The sequence below is a fragment of the Natrix helvetica genome (genome assembly GCF_964273705.1).
Source record: "Natrix helvetica genome assembly, chromosome: 5".
Taxonomy (NCBI): domain Eukaryota; kingdom Metazoa; phylum Chordata; class Lepidosauria; order Squamata; family Natricidae; genus Natrix; species Natrix helvetica.
This window is the reverse complement of record NC_138551.1, coordinates 104,183,543-104,208,412: the sequence shown is the minus strand read 5'-3', so window position 1 is coordinate 104,208,412 and position 24,870 is coordinate 104,183,543. Positions and strand designations below refer to the sequence as shown.

General features: G+C 39.7%; 1 protein-coding gene across 4 annotated transcripts in view; it reads right to left on the bottom strand.

Moving 5' to 3' along the window:
* Window positions 1–24,870, bottom strand: part of GRID1 (glutamate ionotropic receptor delta type subunit 1) — an 809,729-nt gene that overhangs the window by 417,592 nt on the left and 367,267 nt on the right. For all 4 annotated transcript variants that reach the window (XM_081956605.1, XM_081956606.1, XM_081956608.1 and 1 more), the window contains exon 3: window positions 13,897–14,181. In XM_081956605.1, coding sequence (XP_081812731.1) covers window positions 13,897–14,181 — 285 coding nt within the window. The remainder of the gene's footprint in view (window positions 1–13,896; window positions 14,182–24,870) is intronic.

The following is a 24,870-nucleotide window of genomic DNA, read 5'->3' as shown; positions in this document are numbered from 1 at the left end:
AGGAAAGGAAGGGAAGAGAATGGAAGGAAATAAGGGAATGGAAGTAAGGGAAGGAAGGGAAGGAAATAAGGAAAGGAAGGAAAGGAAAGAAGGAAGGAAAGGAAGGAAAGGAAGGAAAGGAAGGGAAGGAAATAAGGGAAGGAAGGGAAGGAAAGAAGGAAGGAAAGGAAAGGAAGGAAAGAAATAAGGGAATGGAAGAAAGGAAGGGAAGGAAATAAGGGAAGTGAGGAAAAAAGGAAAGAAGGAAGGGAAGAGAAGGAATAAGGGAAGGAAGGAAGGGAGGGAAGGGAGGAAGGAAAGGAAAGGAAGGAGGGAAGGAAGGGAAGGAAGGAAAGGAAGGAAGGAAAGGAAGGAAATGGTGGGAAGGAACAAAAGGAATTAAGGGACAAACCAAGGAAGGAAGTTGGGAAGAAAGGAAAGGAAAGAAGGAATACCAACCCTGTCATTGGTAGTTTAGGGTGGATGCGATTACATTTTGTCATACATCTCATTTAAGTTCAAACAATAAATTTAACTGATAGGTTAGAAGATGACATCTACTTCTAAACAAAAGGGATATTTTTTCATGCTTTGTGGAGAAAATATTGATGCCCGCTTTAAGAAAAGTTAGTAGTATTTTGGATAGGTTTCTTAGTAAAATATGGGCCTTTTAGGAACAAAGCTTGGAAGCATCAGGACAAGAATTATTGGGAAGTGGGGTTGCAGAATGCTATCTGAAAAAAATACAAATAAAAATCATTTAGCTGCTACAGTGTTGAAAGTTCTGAAATCCTTAAACCTGGGAAGACTAAATTTTGCAAGGATGGAAGGGAAGAAAATGATTTTCTCAGCTCTCAAAAATTTTGCAGAAGAATTTCTCTCACAAATAACCCATGCACCAGTGGTGGGATTCAATTTTTTTTTTTTTACTATTGGTTCTGTGGGCGTGGCTTGGTGGGCGTGGCAGAGGAAGGTTACTGCAAAATCCCTATTCCCTCCCAATCAGCTGGGAGGCAGAGAATAGGTGGGGGAGGGGCCAGTCAGTGGTGGTATTTACTGGTTCTCCAGACTACTCAAAATGTTCACTACCGCTTCTCCAGAACTGCCACCTCTGCCATGCACCCAAAAATATGAAATTGAAAAGGACTGAAGCATGTAAAGTCCACCCAGGTTTTTTTTGGGGGGGGGGGGGGGTGAGGCATTTAAGGGTCAGACTGGTTCCAAGACTCTAATTTAAGACTTTTGTTTTACGATAATTTGTCTAATTTATTTATTTATTTATATTTGGTGCTTCTAGACCGCCCCCTCTCCCAGAAGGGACTCGGGGCGGTGTACAGTCCATAGAGAATATCACAAAATACAATAAAAAAGTGAAATATGTACAGTTTGGAGGAGGTTAAAATGCAATTAAAAGAACTGTACAAAGCTAATATAAATATAAGTTTTAAATCCTAAAACAGACATAACAAATTAAAAAAACCCTAAGATAGCCAGATAATAATACATTTGCCAGGAGGGACAGATTGTAATTATGCCAGGCCTGCTAATCGGAACAGGTGAGTCTTCAATTTTTGCCGGAAGGAGCGGAGGTCAGAAGTGGTTCTAATGTCGGGGGGGAGGTCATTCCAGAGGGTTGGGCCCATCACAGAGAAGGCCCTACTCCTTGGTGTCGCCCGTTGGCATTGCCTAGTGGACGGCACCAGGAGAAGTCCCTCCCCGTGTGAGCGAAGTGTAATAAACTTCCAACAATATGATTGGATTATTTTTTAAAAAAAATCTAGTACAGCACAGTTAGCTCACAGAATTTTCAAGGATGAGGCATCTGTTTGCCATTTCGAATAGGAAAATAAGATGAAATTGAAATGATTAAAAAATTATACATATGCATATGCAGGGACATGAACACATATTTTCAACATGACATGTGAACTTATTTTCAACATGAGATATTTTCATCATGACGTTTCCCAATGCTCCTTATGCATCACAAAGAGGGTTCATACTTTTCAGAAACTAGGATATGTACAACTTGGAAGCTTCTTGAAGTCTTGCCAGCCGCTTTTTTTAAACCAGGTTTTTTGGACTGGTAATACAAAAACTGGATGAAGATGAAGTTTACTAGAGTCACTTTTTAATACTGCTGGTCTAATTCACCCTTTGCTTTCTGCCTGACATGAAAAGGGATGGAGCACGTCTGTACCAGAAATGTCTGGGTGATATACAAAACAGTGGTGAAATTCAAAAATTTTTACTACCGGTTTTGTTGGTGTGGCTTGGTGGGTATGGCAGGGGAAGGATACTTCAAAATCTCCATTCTGTCCCCACTTCAGGGGAAGGCTACTGTAAAATCCCCATTCTCTCCCCACTCCAGGGGAAGGCTACTGTAAAATCCTCATTCTCTCCCCACTCCAGGGAAAGGTTACTGCAAAATCCCCATTCTCTCCCCACTCCAGGGGAAGGCTACTGTAAAATCTCCATTCCCACCCCACTCAGGGTCCAATCAGAGGTGGTATTTGCCAGTTCTCCTAACTACTCAAAATTTCTGCTACTGGTTCTCCAGAACCTGTCAGAACCTGCTGGATTTCACCCCTACATTATACATTATTAGGGTTAATTATTAGTAGGACCAGGAGAATTAAAAACTGAGCTTCACCATGTAAATGTTTTCCAGAAGAGACTTTGGAAAAAAGGTAGAAAAATCTCCCTCCATGGGCCCAAGTAAGGTTTGAGTGATATGATGTGTAAACCAGAAGTGGTGTTCAGCTGGTTTGGACCGGTTTGCCCAAACCAGTAGTGGAAATTGTGTGGGGGGGCACTCACCTGCCCCAGCTCTATGCCATCCTATTTAGACACATTTTCAAGCTGTGTGCATGCAAGCCGTGCACACGATTAAAGTGCATGTACAGAAGGCTGAGCATTTGAGAACCAGTAGGGAAAGTAAGTGAATATGACCCCAGGTGAACACCCCAAATATTCTCACACTGTCCCCACCCTTCTCAAATGTTCCACATCCTGAATCATCTCTGGTGGCCTCTTAGTGTTTGTTCAGTCAACATTCAACCTTCCTGGTCTTTAATTCCAGCCACCTTCCCTTAACCTTGGACTTCTTTTCTGTTTGTCCTTATTATTCTTGAAAGCTCAGTTCTCCTTTGCAATAACCTCCAGCATGGTTTAGAAACAGATTTTGTTTCTTGGCTGTCTTTGAAATGTAATTTCAAATGAACTTTCCATGGCTCCTTTTTTGTTCATTGGGGTATCATCTTTTGCCAAAACACTGGTAGGGAGATATATGAGATATATGTTTGCACCTCAATTTGCTAGTTTGTTGGGGTTGAGATATTCCTTTTCTTTTCTTTTTTACTTTTAGAGTTTTCTATGTTCAGACTAAGTGCCCTGGATATTTATCTTCACTGAGTTCATTACGAGGTAGGCATTTGAAGATCAGCAGGCATTGTCAGACTCAACGGAATTATGATCTTACATTGGAAGGCAATTAACATTGTCATTTCCTAGTTCCCGGGTGTTAATATTTTGCTCTGTCTAATAACACCGCAGCTCAGAATTTAAACAAACTCAGATAACATTCTCCTTCTCTGCATGCTAATACATACATAATGCATACTAATCCAGATGATGATGCTCTCTTTGCCATAAGCCTGATTCCACTCACCCTTTCAGATGGCTGTCATAACAGGGGAAAATCAACTTATTTCTTTCCCAATGAATTTTCTTTATGCTAAGAGTGATGCATTTCTTAGGGGAGGAGCTTACACCATCAGTAATAGGACCTTTATTGTTGGTACAGTCTTGTGGATGAGATTTATTTCAATACAGCAATATAATCATCATCATCCAGCATGAAATGTAGCAAACACCATTCTTCAAAGACCAAACTGATCCAAGATAAGCCACATGGCCAACTCTCCCTCTATAATTTCTCTTTCCATTATTGGCTAAAGAGCCAAAGAAAGTTGAGTTGTTTCACTTTGTATACAGATAATACTCTTCTTTAAACTTTCTTCAGTATTGTGGTAACTTAAAATAGTCATTAAACCAATGATTGTAAGACAAGGATCATATGTAATCCTGAGCCTGAGGGAGGGATCAAATATGTCATCAGTTTGGAGTTCCTTCACATCCACAAAAGATCTAAGTCCAGCCCACCTTGAATTCTGTTGACTCTTATCTACCATTAATTCGCCTTGACCATTAGTACTTCATATTCTTGTTTAGAGGTAGCATGGAATAAACCTGGACTCATCTGAATAACTTTGGTTCCTGATTTCTTGCACCTAACAGTACCTCTATTTATTTATACAAATTCAGTTGTCAGTGGAAGATTCTTGAAAGAAAGGACTCTCCAGTCATCTCTTGAGGTCTTATGCTACACAAGAAAGCTACAGGATGCTGATTGATATATATTTGAAAGCAATGGTCTTCATAACAATGGGACCAGGGAAATCTCCCAAGGGCCCCAACATCTACAGCTGCAACATCTCCTAAAATATCATATTTAATTTCTTTCAGCTTACTATTTTTATGCTTCCTTTGCAACAGCCAACATTGGAACGCCATACTAGTCCCCTAATTTAATGGCTTTTAATTATGCTTGGATTCCAGCTGGAATTCTGAGTTAATGTAATCATCACATGCCCAGAAGGCAGGAGAGTGAAGAAACATGAATTTGATGAAATGGACTGCTTTAATATTTCTCATAGCAATGAGCAAAGTTAAAACCATTTGAGGATAAGGCTTCAGATAGCTCTTGTCATGGATTTATAGCTAAACATTTGTTTTTAGTGTATGAATCAGGAGAACGATAAACACATAAGTAAAGAGATAAATGGTCTAGCTATTTCAGAGTGCAATTACCTGTTAGAGTTGGATATGGATTACTAAATAAAAAGACCAACACAAATGATGAAGTCTACACTTAATGTAAAAAAAAAAAAAATCAAAGTGCTGAAGTAGTAATCAAAACTGAAATGCATTACATCATATGTACCATCAAATTTCAGATCAAATTAACCCAACTAAGATAAATAAAGATAAAGGTAAAGGTTCCCCTCGCACATATGTGCTAGTCGTTCCTGACTCTAGGGGGCGGTACTCATCTCTGTTTCAAAGCCAAAGAGCCAGCACTTTCTGAAGACATCTCCATGGTCATGGGGCTGGCATGACTCAACGCCAAAGGTGCACAGAACGCTGTTACCTTCCCACCAAAGGTGATTCCTATTTTTCTACTTGCATTTTTACATGCTTTCGAACTGCTAGGTTGGCAGAAGCTGGGACAAGTAACGGGAGCTCACTCCATTACATGGCACTAGGGATTCGAACTGCCAAACTGCCGACCTTTCTGATTGACCAGCTCAGCGTCTTAGCCACTGAGCCACCATGTCCCTTTTTATTATTACAATTATTTTGTAATAATAAGAGCAATACAATTGAGGGGAGGAGCCAATGTCACGACGATACGGATGTGCGGTCTTGATGCTCCGAGACCGCAGCCGATACTTTTGCCGCTGGGTGGTCCAATCGAACCTAAACCGTCCTGCAGAGACGGTGAACAGGAAGAATATGTCTTGCTGATCTCAGGGACATTGCAAAGTCCCTGATTGATGCAAGAGAAGTTCTTCAAGCCGGCAACAAAAAATCCAGCCAAGGCTGATGAAGTTGCAGCGGCTCCAAAACGGAAGGATACGGAAAGAGAAAGTGTTTCCAGCTGGTGAGGATTTTTTACCGTTTTAAAAGAGACTGCCTATAAAAAACTTAAAATTAATTTAAATTGGAGAACAGAAGAAATAAGTGGTGGAATTGAGTTTGGAATGGTTTTGAACAGTGGGTTATCTTACTTTTTAAATGCTATGTTCATGGATGGAATTTATGCAAGCCTTTTAAAATGAATGGATTAAGTTTTCTTCTTTTTTTTTTTCTTTTATTACTCTTTGTAACCTACGGACTAAAATTCTCCTCTTTCATTACTGTGGGTTTTTTTCTAACTCATTCAAGAATTGAACTTTTTTTAAACTTGAAATACAAAAAAGATACAAAAAGAAAAAAAGAAAATTGCAACAATAACACTGCTACTCAGAGACTGGAGGTTTGTGTATTGGAAACAAAACACTCTTACTTTTCTTACTGATTATCCTGGCTTGGCACTCCAAGGTCTCACTGCTTGTTTATAGAGAGTGATAAGAAGAAAAGCATACAGATGTCCCTTTGAAATATATCTTCAACCAGAGAAAAGTGAAAATAAAACTTTATTGTGAATCTATGCTTAATCTTGCAAAAACCTTCCAAGCTAGAGTGTTTGTTAGCTGGAGATAATGGCACAATTTCAACAGCAGAAAGAAACTTTAAGTCTGCAAAAGATATTCTTAGAAATTCAGAAATTATCAAACACATTTGAGAGGACAGAGAAGAAGTCGGAAGACTTAGAGCATCTAACAGTAAAATATGATGAAGAAGTTGGAGGTGTTTATCAAGTGGAAAAAGTGGAGGTTAGAATCTTAAAAACCGAAGAGGAAAATGACCATAAAGAAATTTAATTTGCTGATATTTATGGTGATTGGTTTGTTTCTGGAAATGGAAAGAGTGGAATACTGAAAGAGGAATTAAATGGTGGGGAACTCTACCCCAAATGCCAAGACACAGAAGAAGAAGAAAATAAAAGAATTTATGGATTTAAAGAGAGAAATTTTATTATCAACATCATTGATAACACTACTGATAATCAAAGATAAGCTGATTAAGGAAACAAAAGAAGGGCATCAAAATTACATGAGAGATTTTATAAGCAAGGAGTTGCTAAGATGAGTATATACAAATTTGATTAAGGAGATGATTAGAGGACTGACAGTACAAATGGCAGAAGACATGAGACTGTTTTGCTACAGGAAAGATACAGGTTGATAGATGGAAGTGTATAATTTAAAACTAGTTAAACTTAGTGAAATTTAGTGACAATAGATATAGTTAAATAAATAATTGATAATGATAATAATGTATACAATGTGTAGTGTTATGATAAGTAATATGGGATTTGAATATTGAATGGTACCCAAGAAAGGAAGATTAGAAATCCTATAATGATAATAATGTATACAATGTATAGTGTTATGATAAGTAATATGGGATTTGAATATTGAATGGTACCCATGAAAGGAAGATTAGAAATCCTTTTGGATTATATATAAAGGTTAATAAAAAAGAGCAAAGTTAGATTCAGTTAAGTCTTGATTATTAGAGGGCAAAATGTTATGATACAAAATATAGTCAAATAAAGGAGGGATAATGATAAATATGTGTGTGTGTGTGTGTGTGTGTGTATACAACATAAGGAAACTGGATGTAAATTGTAAACAGTGATTTGGAAAGGAGAATTAGAAAATTTTGTTATTAAATATTATGGATGTTTAGCTAGAATAGGACGTAAGGATTCAGTGTTATTGGAGGATTTTAGAAATAGTAAATGAAATGCCAGTATGTGGTTATGTATTAAATATTGGTATATTTTATGATGAAGGACATTTAAACAATTATAGTTAAATGAAAATGGAGGTATGATGATGGTAACATATATAAATGTCTGAGTTAAAATACTTGAGTTAATATGAATTATGCTTGATGACTGTGGAAGAGATGCATGAAAGCCTTTTGTAACCAACTGACACACTTTCTACAGTATGTAAAGAAGGAAGATTTTATGTGTTGTGTTTGTTTTGAAAATTTAATTTTTTTTTAAAAAAAAGAGCAATACAATTGGCTGCATACTGAATGATGGAAAAGGCAGTTTGTTTTAATTAAGTTAGAGTACCAGTAGCGCTGCTGAAATTAAATGGGTATGGATCGGAGTTTATCCTTCGATTGGCAGTAATTGGCAGTTCCTAGAAGAGAAGAAGGATCTTGAACCTAAAAGGCTCCCAGAATTAAACCAAACATTAAACACATGGATTCCCACCAAACCATCTGGTATTTGCAGCCAGACAAGCCATCTGCTTCTTTCAATGGAAAATGTTCAGCCCTGGAGTAGAGATGAAACATTGTCTATTCCATCATGTATTTCTCTGCATTCCTCCTGGCCTGCACCTAACTAAATTGCAATATTGGGTTGATCAGTACTTGTTATTCAAAGAGGCAAAGCAGCAACGGAGTGTGTGGGTGCTCCGATAACCCTTTTCTGCAACTCTTTAAAGCAGCTGCATCTTCTCCTTGTATTGCAGAGGCAGAAAGTTTGGTGCAAGGTGTCAGTTTTACAGCTGTGCTCACCTCTGCTCCAAAGCACCTTCCCCCCGGCCCCTGACAAATCCAAAGTGAATATGCAGCCCTATAAAAGAAGCAATATTAGGCTACCCTCGCGGACTGGTGGAAGGTAGCAGAATGATGCTAAATTCTCCACAGTCTCTTCCAGTCCTGTGATTTTCTGATCATTTTGTACAACATCATCAATAAAGGCAGCCCCCCCCCCCCAGTTTTAGCCCATCACCCACAGTTTGGAAAGGAGTGTTCATCTGTTTATTACATCTATTTCTATACTCTACATCCCGTTGTCAAGCTTTTAGAAGGTGTTACAATGATAATAGCAATAGCACTTAGATTTATATACTGCTTCATAGTGTTTTTACAGCCCTCTCTAAGCCATTTACAGGGTCAGCCTCTTGCCCCCAACAATCTGGGTCCTCATTTTACCCACCTCGGAAGGATGGAAGGCTGAGTCAACCTTGAGCCAGGCAGGATCGAACTTCTGGCAGTGAGCAGAGTTAGCCTGCAATACTGCATTTTAACCACTGTGGTACCAGGAAGGAGAAGGAGAAAGGGAATAAGAGGAAGGCAGGGAGGGAGGGAGGGAGGGAGGGAGGGAGGAAGGAATAGCAATAGCACTTATATACCACTTCACAGTGCTTTTACAGCCCTCTCTAAGTGGTTTACAGAATCAGCCTCTTGCTCCCAACCACAAACTGTGTCCTCATTTTACCCACCTCCCATGCCACAAAAGAAGAAAAAGGAAAACATTCAAACAACATATCATGTTTTACACATTCTGACAGTTTGCACCTTCAGAGCTAGTTCACTTAACCACCAATTGCTTAGTGACTATTCAAAGTTATGACAGACTCCCCCCAAAGTACTGACAACCTGCTTTTGAAATTCCAACTGTCCCCCATGATTATGTAGTTGCATTTGGGGCACTTGGCAACCAGCTCACACTTATGGCTGTTTGCAGTGTCCCGCAATCACCAGACCACAAATTTTAGGTGTTTTTTTTTAACTGTTTCTGACATTTATATCTGGCTTCTAGCCAAACAAAACAAAACAAAAAACCTATCCATTAGATAAAACAGATTTGCTTAGCAACCGTCATGTTTGCTTAATCAGCACAATAAAAATCATAAAACTGGATGCAATCCATGTGATAACTCACAATGACTAAAAAGTGTAATTCCAGGCTCAATTATGGTCATATGTCAAGGAGTACCTGTAACCTGTTGATTCTCTCTCACGGTGCAAGAAAATGGAAAGGAAGTGGAAGTTCTTGAGCCTCACACCTACCATGTTTCCCCCAAAATAAGACAGGATCTTGTTTTCTTTTGACCACCAAAATAAGCACTTGGCCTTATTTTTAGGGAGGCCTTATTATTTTTGATGTGTAGGAGACGGCAACCGTGGTCACCTCTTGGCTGATTCTGTTTTGCAATATTTTCGGGGAGCAATGTTCCCTCTAATTTTTTTTCGATGTGAGCAGAAAAGTATAGTGTTTGAGCGGCACATTTTCATGCCTGAGCACCCGAATTTTTTTCACAGATGTCACCTAAGACAACAACGAAATCAGTATTATTTGAAACCCAAAGTTATGTTTCTTCAAGGTACACGCTTAATTCAAAGTGTTATATAATATCAGTATCACTTAACAACGCTCCTGCTTAGCAACCAAAATGTTGGCTCAGAAACTCTGGCATTTGAAGCACGCAACTCTTAAAGCTGTCAAGTTACAAGACCCTTGCACCCCTAACCCTTTAGGAAAAAAACCCCAGGGGTCTTCAAACCTGACAGCTTTAAGACTTGTGGACTTCAATTCCCAGAATTCCTCCTCCAGTCCTGTTGGCTCAGGAACTCTGGCATTTGAACCATGGAAGTCTTAAAGCTGTCAAGTTACAAGACCCTTCCACCCCTAGAAAAAAAACGCAGAGGTCTTCAAACCTGACAGCTTTTAAGACTTGTGGACTTCAACTCCCAGAATTCCTCCTCCAGTCATGTTGCAGCGATGTCATCTGTGTGGATCTGCTCCATCTTTGGTTTCTTCATCGTGGGCGGGGCTGCTGCTGAAAATGCCTACGAGTTGCCACCAGAATAACTGCTGCTACCTCCTCCTCCTCCAATAGCACCACCAGATTTGCTCCTGAGCTCAGCGCTGGGTTACCCCTGCCCCCTCCTCCTCCTCCGCCGTGCTTTTGAGGAGCCATGAGGCTTTTTTTTCCCTGCTCCCCCCCCCCGCCTTCCTACTGTCTCCTGCAGCCTCATGGCTCTTCAAAAGCACGGCGGAGGAGGAGGAGGGGGCAGGGGTAACCCAGCGCTGAGCTCAGGTGCTCCGAGCGGAGGGGAGGCGCCGCTGCCACGCGCGGAGATGCCGGCTGGAGCTTTGGCAGCTTCATCTCAGCTGCAGCACCGGGCGACAAATCCGGCAGTGCTGCCTGTTAGAGGAGGAGGAGGAGGAGGTGGCAGCTGTTCTTCCGGTGGCGGTGGGGGCTTTGGGGCTTCACAACTAGCCTCAGTCGCCCCATGCTCCTCAAAGCAAGTCTGGGGAAGTCCTTTGCGGGCGGCCCGTTCTAGCTGCCTGCAAAGGACCTCCCCAGCTTCCGGAGCCTGTGGCAATAGAAATCACTGCGCGGCAGTTGAAAACTGCTGCGCGGTGTTTTCTTGCCACCTGCGCGGGCGCGCAGCCGCGCACCTTAGAGGGAATGTAGTCGGGGAGGGCTTATTTTTTGGGAGGGCTTATTGTATGCGCTCAAAAGCCCAATTGGGTTTATTATCTGGGGAGGTCTTATTTTCAAGGAAACAGGAAAGTTGTTGAAAGTCATGCCCAATGCATTTTTACTTGAACATCTTTCTTTTCTGTGAACTCTTTCATCCTGGGTGGGTTTTAGGGGCTCCTTTAACCCTCTGAACTAAACATTTTAGGCTCCCTGGAGGTTGCAGCAAATAAAAAAACATATTGTGGTTCTACTGAACAAAGTTAACAACTAAACAAAATCTTCTGAGTAAATATGCACGGAATTGGAGTTCAGAACACAAGGAATATATTTTAATTGAGCCTAATCATTCCGTTGTTTTGCAGAGAATTAGTTTTTATTGCCTGTTGGACATAATAAGCTTTGTATTTCCCTTTTCTTTTAAGCTAGCACAGAACCAGACTGTTTATAAAACTAATTGATTTTTTTTCTTATTATTATTCAGAAAATTGCAATTTACGCTTATTTTACATTACTAAGAATAGTTCCAATTTAAGCTCAAAAAGTCCTTTCTTTCCTTCTTTCCTAATTATACTGAATCATTGTTGCACAATAAAACAAATGAGCAATATTGGCAAACAAGGCTGTTTCCAACCTGTCCTTGTGCAAACACATACTTCTGTACTCTAAATTATCTCTTTATATCCCCAGAAGGGAACCAAAATATTCTATTCACACACGCATACACACACAGACATCTTTTTGTCTGTGTACCAAATCAAGCAGTATCATTTCACTATTGTTATCAAAAACTAAATTGCAACAAGACAAAGCCAATGTGCCCATTATTGCAACACAGAATTGAATCATCAATGAAATAAGCTCTTTAAGCAATAGTAAAGTCCTTACTACTGCTAGAACAAACTGATTGCCTTACGCCCAGTTGAAAGTGTATAGGTTTCTAAAAAAACTAATCAAGGAGAGAACCAACCTAGACATAAAGTGAAATTTTCTGACAGTGAGAACAATTAATCAGTTGGAATGGCCTGCCTCCAGAAGTTATGAATGCTCCGACACTGAAGGTATTTAAGAAGAGACAGTACAACAGTTTGTCTGAAATGGTATAGGGTCTCCTACTTGAGCAAGGATTGGACTAGAAGACTAGAATAACACTGTTATTCTGTAATTCTGTAAAGTATATACAACACCCTTGTTCATCATAATCAAAGTCAACAAACCAGGACAAGTTTCATCAATCTTCTTCCCCGCATCTCTCATAAACTACCACACAGCATGGTGAAATTATTTGTGAAGACCACTGTAGAACAGCCATCAACTTTCTACATTGTTGTATTTAAATAAGAACCCTTTTTCTAATGAAGTTTCATATATTAGCCACCCAGGAGCTGAAACGGAGCCAAAAATGCCATCCAAGACACAACAAAAATGGAAAGAACTCATTCACACTCATATCTTATACCAGCAGTTTAACACTGACTTAAATTAAGTCAACACATTCCATATTTAAATTATGCATTGACTGTCCAAAAACTGCAACTCTTCATAAATCTGTGTTTTATAGAGCAGGTCAGACATGTTCAAATATTTTCTTTTTTAAAAAAGAAAAGCTTATGGCTTAGGAATGTGGGAACCAATTTGAATTCCTACATCAAGTCTACCAGATATGTGTGCAACACAACTTTCCATGGTCTAAATAGCAGCAAAAACCCTCTCTCACTCTTGCTGCTATTTCGGAGCCAGTTGTATTTCAGTAGTTCAAATCAGGATGTTTTCCTCAATTGAACAGGAAGGTTGCAAATCATCATCATCTGACTGTAGGACGTTGCGACCATCATAAAAGCAAGAATTGTGATTCCATGAACTTGGGTGGTGGTGCAACAATCATAATTTTGAGGGTGGATCATGAGTCACTTTTTCCGAGTCTACTGTAACTTAGAACCATTGGTAAATGAATGGTTGCAAGTCGAGGATTACTAAACCAGGTAGTGGTGAACTGGAGCAAGCTTGCGCTGGCTCACAAGTGCTGATTGTTAAACTTTCTGGAATTTTGCAAGCTGGTTGAGGGTAGAGCAGAAGCCAATGCCCAGGGCACTGATCAGCTCTTCCATGGCTAGCAGCCTAGTGGGACAGCAGCAATGGAGCTTGCAGAGATAGTGTTAACCATTTGTTAGTACACCACTGGTGTTTGGAAAAACCAGCAGTTACATATCTTATTAGGCATTAGTTTTTCAACACTGCAACAGATTATTGAATAAACAACATTCTGTCTCATTGCTACATTTAACTGAGATCTTTCAGATGGTCCAGCCTTCTCTAACCGAACCCTGTAGACACACTGAGGTAATAACTCACAAGTTCTCAGCCCATGAACCAAAACTGAGGAAGAATTAGCAGGAGATGCAGAAAAAATGATGTCCCTACTATATCAGACCTTGATATAAGTTGTCCAAGAAACAGAAACAGGGAAAAAACATGTTGTGTATAACAAGAATCTTGTAATTGTGGCTCAGAGAAAATTAAAGTTTTGAAACAATCATCAAAGAGATAATGAAAAAGAAGCACATCAGTAAAGGCAGTCTGAGGCTTTCTTCCTGAATCCTGCATTGCATGCAATATATGAGCCCTGCCAATCAATGCAAACAGTTTATTAATATTTCACTGAAAAATGCTCTGATAAATCAAACTTCGGCTATCTTGATAAGATGTTGCTAAGCAACTTGCAGGATGGGTGAAAATTAGTTTTCACAGCAACCTTTCAGTCAAGGGAAATCAGAAAAGTTTGTCCATTCAAAAGCTATTTTTCACCCAACGCTTACACACACAAAAACCCCACTGCTCCAAAATGTATCTTAGGTCTACCTTCTTCAAATAAAAGCAAAAGATATTCAGAAAAAAAAGGAGATGCAGAAAAAAGAAGAAAAAGCCTTTTGAAACAAAAGATGGCACCTACCATAATCACTGTCATAGAAGACTATAAATTTTTGCCATCTCAGTTCAGTGACAAGTTTCAGCATCACGTCGTTGAGCCGCACGGGTGGCCGGGCTGCTAAGGTGTATTCCTCTTCCTCTGGGCTAGGATTCAGGTGGCATGCCGTCCGTGGAGAACCTCCTGTGTTGCGTTGAACAAAGAGGTGAGGGATGTGCATGGCATCTGTCAAAGATTGCAAGGCATTGGCGGAGGCACAACCAGTAGAAGTCACTAAGGCTAAAATCCCCAGGGTCATCAGGTCACAGGCTGGAAGAGAAGAAGGAAAGGAAGAGGACCATCAGTTGAGGTGAAAAATGTAGACATTGTTAGGTCACATCAAACAACAAGGTGAACATAGTGAGGCTTAGTGTTGTTCTGTCTAGGCTTCCCCAGCAGCATGAAGTCGACTCCGAGTCCTGATAAACCTCTTGTATTTAATTTACAGTGAATTCCTCTCCAGCAAAGTCCCAGCCTACAGTCTTTCAAGAGATTTCACAACTACAGACCTTCATCAGGCTTGGAGAGTTGCCAGGCCGATATCTTTCAGATGCCACAATACTTGGCAAGAATGCAGGAATGAACTAATTGTCTCCTGCAAACACCCCTCCCCTTTCTCTCCTCTTTTATTCCCTGGGGGGGGGGCATTCACCGTCCATCTGTGGCCTTACTCCCAAGTCAACCCTTGTGATTTGGCTGTTCCCTTCATCTAGCAACTCTGCACATGCACACACTGGGAACAAGCTCCAGCTGTTCCTCTTCCTCATTGATATCTGACTCTGAAGGCAGCTGATAAATGTCAGACGGCCCTGGCCCCCTCTCTGCCTCCATCTCAGAGCCCTCATCAAAGCCTTCCCCAGACTCCAGGACTGACCCATGTTCCTCCCCAACCTCCTCACTGTACGAATCTGCTGCCAGCTCTGCTGACTGCTGGTGGGCCACAACAAGTGTGATGTATTGTGGTCTGGATTACCAAAGGAAGAGACTGCATTCCCAATGACCAAGTGACAGCAAAGTTTAGATAGTTTGGTTGGGAGGAAGAGAGTTAAGGGGGTTCCTCCCTAGAATTTTTCAGAGTGTATCTTTAAAAGTGCAAGTAGTTGCTTAATTTGGCAAGATTTTTGTCTTGTGTGAAGAACCATAAAGGATATTACTTAGAAGTTACACTGTGAATCTTTCTTAGCCTTTGGAGCTTGACATCTAAAAAGGGTATGTGGTTTGACAGATTAACAGAGCTGAAAGGGGCCTTATAGATCATCTAGTTCAACCCGCCCGCTCAAGCAGGAGACGCTACACCATTTCTGACAAATGGCAGTCCAGTCTCTTCTTGAAAGTCTCAAGTGATGAAGCTCCCACAACTTCCAAAGGCAACTTCTGTTCCATTGGTTAATTGTTCTCACTGTCAGAAAATTCCTCCTTATTGCTAGATTGAATCTCTCCTTGGTTAGTTTTCATCCATTATTCTTTGTCTGACCTTCAGGTGCTTTGGAAAAATAGCTTGGCCCCTTCCTCTCTGTGGCAGCCCCTCAAATACGGGAAGACTGCTGTCATGTCTCCCTTGGTCCTTCTCTTCGTTAGACTAGCCATGCCCAGTTCCTGCAACCGTTCATCCTATGTTTTAGTCTCCAGTCCCCTCATCATCCTGGTTGCTCTCCTCTGCACTTTTTCTAGAGTCTCAACATCTTTTTTATAGTGTGGTGACCAAAAGTGAATGCAATATTCTAGGTGTGGTCTTACTAGGGCTTTATGTAGTGGTGTTGCTTAGAGCTGAAACAAGTTCTGCATGTAGTCTCTTGTCTATGGTGTTTCATATTAAGCAATTAGAGTTTTAAATTACTTAACTCATGTTATGTAACTATGGTACTATTGGTGAACTATCCAGTGCCAGTTGGAGTCTGGCAGTGTCCAAATTGAATTAAACTTACAATTTACTATTAAACAATACTAATTGGAGGCCATGCATACCATCACATTTAAGCCTAAGATGTTATAAAGTCCACCATGAAGTCCACCAGCTTAGATTTGTGACAGCTTGACAACCCCCTCGAGGATATGAATAAACCATCATTTAAAGCCAGAAAAATTGAAAGCAATTAATCATGCTAGCTAATTTAAATATTGGTCTTGAATGTATATTGGTGCAAATGTGTTTTATCTCATGAGATTCTTCCTTTGTCAAACTTTGTCAGAAGCAATATTGAGCTGGAAGATATCCGAAGCATGGAAAGTTAGAATCCAGAATTTTCTGGAGCTGCTAAATGCCAACCAAGATTATGACCAACCCTTTCCTTTTTCCCTTTGTTCAGAAGAATAAATTCTACTAAGAATATTACAATTCAAACCAAAGTTTTCACATTCATACATTTTCCCCATTTTTCTTCAGAGGGGGTTAGATTGTGCAGCAAAAAGAAATAAAAACCTTTTTCCAGCCTCACAGGCCACTTTCAAAAAAAATAAAGGGAGCTATTCCTTCTCTAAAATATCAAAGCAGTTATCATATTTAATACCGGGTGGCATGGAAGAATAATTCTTAGAGAATGTACATAAAAGGACTTCTAGGAAACCTGACATTATAAATTAATATCACAAGACTTTGTGAAGTATTATTTGTTATTGTTAATGAATCATTAATGTTTTAAGATGTTAGTGGATAAAATATTTGGAGGCCAATTAATAATGCAGTTCAGGATATTTAAAGACATTGTGTTGTCTTTCAGCAGCTGGAGGGAACATAAACATTAATCTCTTTACATTTTAGATTTGATATTTAGTTTGTTGTATGCCTCCCAGAATCATAACTTGTAAGATTGGGGGAGGGGGGGGCGTTATATAAATTAGATAAATACATAAAGTTAGCAAAGTTTTTCACTGCATCTCATTGAAGCCTAACCAGAGATAATCAGAGACCCGAATAATGATAGAATAGAATAGAATAGAATAGAATAGAATTCTTTATTGGCCAAGTGTGATTGGACACACAAGGAATTTGTCTTTGGTGCATATGCTCTCAGTGTACATAAAGAAAAATAAAATACAATACATTCATCAAGAATCATAAGATACAACACTTAATGATAGTCATAGGTTACTAATAAGCAATCAAATCATACTAGGAAACAAATAAAATGATATAAATTTTAAAGATACAAGCAACATGGTTATAGTCATAAGTGGAAAGAGGTAGATACTAGGACAGAAATACAAAAAAGCACAACAAAGAATGTTTTTTCTGTGCCAATTGAAAAAGTGCAAACTGCCCAAAGAGCTGCTGATACAGTTCTTCTATAACTGTATCAGCAGCTATACCCTCTATAACTGTCTGGTTTGGCAACCAAACAAGACAGACACAGACGTCAACAGAGAATTAGAACTGCAGAAAAAACAATGGCTACCAACCTGCCTTCCATTGAGGACTTGTATACCTCATGAGTCAAAAAGATGGCTGTGAAAATATCTACAGACACCTCACATCTTGGACATAAATTGTTTCAACTTCTACCCTCAAAACGACACTATAGGGCAGTGCAGACCAAGACAACTAGACACAATAAGAGTTTTTTTTCCCGAATGCCATCACTCTGCTAAACAAATAATTCCCTCAACAGTGTCAAATTATCTACTAAGACTGTATTACTATTATTCCTCTCTTTCTTCCTAGTAATTATTTCTTTAGTCAAATTTATATTTAACCAAGCTAAATAACACCACATTGATATTTGAGGTATAAAAAATGCTCAGCAAAAATATTAATCTTGGGTCCACCCAGATGTGATTTTTCTTTTCTTTAGTACATTTGTGCAAGGAAGGAAGAAAATCCCTTGATGGTCCTTCTCACATCTTCATCAGCTACATTATTTAAATTTACTGATTTTTTAAAAATACATATAGAGAGATGTTCTTCTCCTTTTCAAGAAGATACCTTGAGTCTGCAACATGAAAACACTACATTGTCAGACAGGAAACTGAGGGTTAGGAACAACAGTTGTGATGTACTCCTTGGTGGAAAAGGTTAAAGTATTATGTAGCTAATAAATGTAATCAAATGTAATCAAAAATTTAAAAAATTAACTAGGATCAGAATGAACGTAGATGGCTATTTTACCCAATCAGATTTTTCTCTTCATCAATGGTATTAAAATAGAGCAGAGAGATAAACCTTTTTATATTTTCATTTTAGCAACCAGTTTCCCTCCTGTATCAAGTAAGGTAAGGATTTTAAGGGGATGTTGTCAGGTTAATATTCCCCACATAGGTGGCATTTGGCTCAGGGATCAGCTAGGTAACAGTAATAGTAATAGTTCTTTTAAAAGAACAGTAACAGTTCTTTTAGCAGATCATGTTTCTCCTACGTTACAACAGGCTGATGGCAGAAATAAATCTGGCATTTGACAAGTGGGCAATTTGAACTTAAAGCTGAAGAAAGTCCCTTCCAATTTGTGACTTTATAAAGGGTTAAAAATGAGATTTAGGAGTGGTGTAACAGTTTCTGGAAAGCCAAATAAAATAGCTGATAGAGGAAAAAGTGAGTACAATTGATCTGGAAATAACCCCCTATTGGAAAATACATAAGAGCAAATCTCTGGATTTTGCTTGGATTTGCTCCCCTTAAAAATCACTTGATTTCTCCACAGATTTCTTTGCATTTCTGCTTTACCCCCAATCTCTGCCTCTTAATTCTTGATGTTACAATTCTCAAAGCCTTTTAGCAAAGCAGCAAATTTGCTGGGAAACTGAAGGAAAATAATTCATTGCCTTCAAACGGGTAAACCTATAAGCCTGAATTCTATCAAATATGGACTACACATGTCACAGCTATTTGTGAATGTATGCAAATGTTTAGGCATCTCTCAGCCTCCCCCCCCCCCCGGTAGACCTGATTAACATAGAAAAAGTAGAACTCTCCCAGAGAAGGGCAAGAATAATGACTAAGGGCCTGAAGACTAAAATAAATGAAGAATGGTTGCAGGGATTGCATATGTCTAGTATAGTGGAAAGAAGAACTAGGATGAACATGATAATAGTATTCATGTATCTGAGGAGCCGCCACAAAGAAGAGGGGATCAACCGGTTCTCCAAAGCACCAGAAGGCAAAACAAGAAGCAATGGATGAAAGCTAATCAAAGGAGAAGCAACCTAGAACTAAGAAGGAATTTCCTGACAGAGAAAACAAATAATGCTTGGCTTCTGAAGTTGTGGTTTTTAAGAACAGATTAGACAACCACTTGTCTGAAATGATATAGGTTCTCTTGCTTGAGCAAGGGGTTGGATTAGAAGGTTTGAATAGATTACTTATTACTTTATCTTTTCTATCCACTTAGCTGGGAAAGACAGAACTGGTAGTAAAAATACCCCGTTTCCCTGAAAATAAGACCTTCCCGGATAATAAGCCCAATCGGGCTTTTGAGCACATGTACTAAAATAAACCCTCCCCTGAAAACAAGCCCTCCCTGAAAATATTGCAACATAGCAGCAGCCATGAAAGCTTGCCATCTCCTGCACCTTAAAAATAATAAGACCTCCCCAAAAATAAGGCCAAATGCTTAATTCAGGTATCCAAAAAAAATAAGACCCTGTCTTATTTTCAGGGAAACATGGTACTACCGGTTCACCAGAACCAGTAGTAAAAAAATGCAATTGGGTGAATTGGTATTTCTGACGATCAGCTGTGATGCACGGTTTATATTAGCAAGAAAGCAGGATTACCTGCTTTCGAGCTAATCTGAATCATGTGGCACAACGGATTCCCCCCCCCCCCTTGCTGTTTGCTTACCTTTGCAGGAGTGCCTTCCCCCACTCACCTGGATGTTATCACATCTGTTTTTTACACTCTGCACATGCACACTCACTTTGGTACCAAACCAGTAGCAAAAGTAAATTGATTTCACCCCTGTTCTAGATCATCTTCCTGAACCAGAAAAGTTTTTTCCTGTGTCTTTGTGAATAGAGGTTTAGATTCCAAAGAGGTTATGAAGAAGATAAATCACCAGAATGCATGCCTTCTGGTTTATGTTGGTTAAAAATAGTTTATCCATAATTCAGGACATGAGTATTTAAGACTGCAATCCATCATACATTCATCTTCTAGGTAATGAATATATTAAGGTTGAGTAAATATGCATAGGATTATATTTCATGTCTCTTTTCTAAACATATTTACATGAAATTAAAACCCACTAAAACCAATGCAGAGGATTATTAGATCAGGTTGCATGTTTCTTTGGAAACATTGAAAGAACGTTGTGCTAATGTGTGCAGGGTTTGGGCTAAATTGCTAATTAAAAAAAAACTTTAGTAAATTTATTTCAATGAACTAAAGTCACTTCTGAAAATCTTAAAAGATATTCACGTATAATAGCATTTGGCCCTTGGAAATTTCCCAGCGGGAATTAAATTTGCTGGATTTGGATGGACCGTGTGGTTCTTTCGGGCACTTTCATCATGCTGTGTTCATAGGGTAGCAATGATTAGCAGAAATGCCTCTGAGGAATATACCCAATGTAGTTAATTCAGAACTCAGAAATAAACAAAAAAGCTGGAGAAATAATCAAAATGGTAAGGTAGATTTGAGAGCAACAAGAATACAAGATTCACTTCAACTGCATCTGAATTGAAGGGAACTTCCATGGAGTTCTGAATCAAATAACACTGTATATCAGGGCTGTCATGGGTAACTGAAACATGTCACCTATTCTCAGTATGTGTGTTTGTGCATAATATACAAACTCCTGGCATGTGAAGAACATCAGAATCCAACAAAGCAAGATGCTGTTTCCTAACACAAGTCCTTTATTAGGACTCTGTGACTGATTGAGCTGAAGCTCTGCCAAGGTCTACACAGCTGAACAAGACCAAGCAAATCCAAGCTACACAGATTTCAGTAAGATTCATCTTTAATGCTCATGTGGGATAAATACAGACCACTGGAAACTGCAAGAGTAATTTTTCCAGCCTCTTCTTGAGAGTTCCTTAAGTCAGAGTCCCTCTGAGTACCCTAAGATATATCTTCCCAGATTTTCTCCTACTTCGGCTGAGTTGATATTTACAAGATATGGCATCAAACTGACAGGCCCACTGCTATCTGGTCTGTTCCTTCCCAGCCTCCTGATAACTCACATTCAAGACTGGCCACCAACATTCCCTAAATCCCTTCTTTCCCTGTGCCCAACAACCTCTTAACCACAGTTGTCTTTTCGAATATGGATGGGATGTCCCATCTCACAGGTTTACTCTTTCTTCAGATTTCATTCCAGTCTATCTCACAGTGATACAGTAGGTGTACGTTCAGGAAAGAGCTAGCAGGAGAGAGTTAAATTCCCCAATAAGACATGGGGAAGATTTTGTGATTGGCTAGAGAAAGAAATATAGAAAAGAAAGTAAGGGGAAGATACAGAATCCAGATGACACACTATTAAATGGAAAAGGGGGGGAGGGGGAAAACAGAAAAGAAAGTTCTAATATACAAGTATATATTCAAGAGTGAGATATAAAGGGGGAAAAACATAGTTAGGATAGATTAGCGAAGGAAAGGGAATAAGAAACGATACTAAACTATATTGGGGTTTGCGGGAATACCATCCCAAGAAAACATAGAATGAGATTTGAAAGAGACACCAATAACAACAGAAAAAGAAAGGAAGAGAGGAGGAGAGGGAGAGGAGGCAAAGAGGTAAGGAGAGGAGGGTGGAAGGGAGAGAAAGAGAAGGAAAGAGGGTAGGAAGGGGAAGAGGAAGAGTAGGAGTAGGGGAGAGGTAAGGGAAGAAGGAAGGGAAAGGAAAGGAGGAAGGAAGTAGAGAAGGAAGGGAGGGAAAAAGAAAGGGAAAATAAAGTAGTGTTAAAACAGGAGGAAGGAATGGTGAATAAAGCAACCCAAACTGTATATTATAACCTTTTAAATTGAATAACAAATGTACAAGAATGACAATGTAAAGAAGAAGAATAACTATGTGGACGTATACCTATAATTGTATGTAAGAGAATAAAAGATAAACAACTTTTTCCAAATAAAAAGATTTCATTCCAATCTATCTCACAGCGATACAGTAGGTGTACGTGCTGCTGCTTGGTAGGCAGGGTGGGGGGGGGGGAATCTAAGATTGGATCGTGATTATTGTTTCTGAGGTTTTTGCCGCTGCCCAAGGAGAGTGAGGTCAAAAATCTATCCAATGTTCAGGAAAGAGCTAGCAGGAAGGTGTTAAATTCTCCAATAAACTACATTGTTTTCAAATGAATGTACAAGGAAGCCTCACTAAGGAAGAAGATCAGCTACTGAAGAATCTACCTATCCACTCACCACATTTAAATTCTGTTTCTCTCCTGCCCTTACATGAAACAGACCTCCCCACTCTTTGATATGGAGAGGACATGGACTGTGCATAGCAACTCTCTTGCCTGGTGACAAATTCTTTGCTTTCAGCCTTGCCAACCTCAGTCCTCGGACCAGGGAGGAAATAATTTAGGGAATGCCTTTTCTTAGATCAGTCTTGGATATCAGAGAAATGTTTTGTTCTGAATATAAAATCTATACTGCAACATCCATTCCAGATCTCGCAGAAAGGCCACTCTTAATTCCTGTGACTCCGAAATAAAACTATGATGGGGTCTATGATGTGGGCATGAAAGCCAATTATGTCTTCCTGATAGGGCCTGAAAAATTGTAGAACATTAGTACACCAAGGCTATGCTACACAATGTCTATCCACATTATCCGGCCAATAGTTTTTACTGGCCTCGTGATGCTTCAAAAACGACTGCCAATGGAAGAAATTAGCATTCTCCTCACCACTCAGCATAGATTACGGCTTCTTGAAAAGGTGGGCAGGAAATATTTTTATGTAAACAACAATATAAATTCCATCCAAGTGGTAATTGAAATTCCTGTGTTTGGGGCAAAGAAAGAGAATTATTGCAATTTTAGCCGTACTTCAAATCCAAAGTCCTATCATTTCGTGCCCGCATTTTCGAGGGTGAAGCATAGGCCATGGCTCTTGCAACTGCCAATGGCAGGATTTTTGTATGGCCTCTTGTCTCTCCAAACTTAAAGCTTTTGAACCATTTCAGCCCACAGATTCAATTTCCTAGCTTCATCGCTTGTTTGGCTTGAATGAATTCCCCGCTTCTGTTCTGCTGCTCTGAGCAACTGTTGGCAAACATGAATGGACATCACAAAGCCCAAGGGGAAAAAAAGGTTTCTCTTTTTCGGAGAGGCAAATCCCAGTGTAGAGATATTTGGAAATGCACGCTTAAATGATGCAGCCTCTAGATCGAGTTTCCCAAACTCGATCTAGGAGCTTTCCACGGGGTGGACTTCATCACATGGAACTTCCCTCACTCAGTCAAAGACCTAGGAATACTCATTTCAAATGATCTAAGCCATGGAGCTCACTGTAACAGCATTGCCCAAAAGGCATTAAGAGTTGTAAACCTAATTTTGCGAAGCTTCTTCTGCCGTAACATTGTACTGCTAACTAAGGTATACATAACCTTTGCTAGACCAATCCTCGAATACAGCTTGTCTTCCTGGAATCCACACTGCCTGGAATCCACAGACATTAATATGATTGAGCGGGTCCAGAGGTATTTCAGGAGAAGAGTACTCCACTCCTCTGCTCACAATAGAATTCCCTATGCCACCAGGCTCAGAATTTTGGGCTTGGACAACCTGGAACTTCGCTGCCTATGGTCTGACCTAAGCACAGTACACAAAATTGTCTGCTACAACGTCCTACCTGTCAACGACTACTTCAGCTTCAACCGCAATAATACTTGGGCAAACAATAGAAACTCAAGGTAAACCGGTCCAAAATCGATTGCAGAAAATACGACTTCAGCAACAGAGTAGTCAATGCCTAGGATGCTCTACCTGACTCTGTTGTTACATCCTCAAACCCCCACAGCTTCAACCTTAAACTGTCTACGTGGACCTCACCTCATTCCTAAGAAGTCCCGATATGTCACGTGACGATGCTGTGACTACGCCAGTTTGACACCCCTGCTCCTAGCCATGACTGAAGACTGTGGAGTTGAGTCTGCATGTTTATACAGTCCCCAGATTGCAGGAGATGGTTTAAACACTGCCCCATTTCATATCCTCCAACCTATCTAAAAGCATCTTAGGAGATTCATCGAAGTTCTTCCCTGTCAAGATGCATATAGATATAATCTATTGTGTCTCAATAGGTCATAAACCCTCCAAAATTAGGAATGGCTTTACTCACAAACACTTAGATCTGCCTTCTCCAAGGTAAGCCCTGCAGTTATTTGGAACTGCAGATTCAAACGTAGTTCCATCTTCATCTGAGACATTTCTTCAACAGCCAAAAACTCACGTTAACAGCAGGATCACATTTCAACAAGCTACCTTAGCATAGGTTCATATGCACAATCCTTAAGCACTTTTATAAACTGGGGGTGTGAAATATTTCATTTTTTTATATTCCAAGGAAGTTTCTCTTGAATGGGAACCTCAACATTTGCTATCAAATGTTGCTTCAGGTTGAAAAGTTAAGAGCTGATTTAAAAACCAAGAAGTGAGTGAGTTAAGCAGAATTTCTTAGGTAAAGAGCTCCAAAGGGACCAGCATATGGTGTTCCTCTAACAAACCACCATATGGACAAAGAAAATATTCCAAATTTATTATTTAAAAAGACAGTTGAGTTTCCCTGGGGAACCAAGGATATCTCTGGTCCAACCCACAATGACCATGTGGCCAAGTCCTATAATGTAGAGTGACTTGAGGGACAGTTATTTCCTGTCAAATGCTACAGGAGGAATTTTATTTCATTTCCTTGCTTCTTCAAATTCCTGATTAAATCTGAATGCATGCTAAAATTCATTTTAGCACTTGTCAAAAAACATTAGCGTGGCCTGCACTATTTACCTGCACTTGACACATAATTGCCACAGAAAAATGGTGTTCTCTACGCCATCTGTCAGCCCTTCCCATGTGACATTTCCAAACCA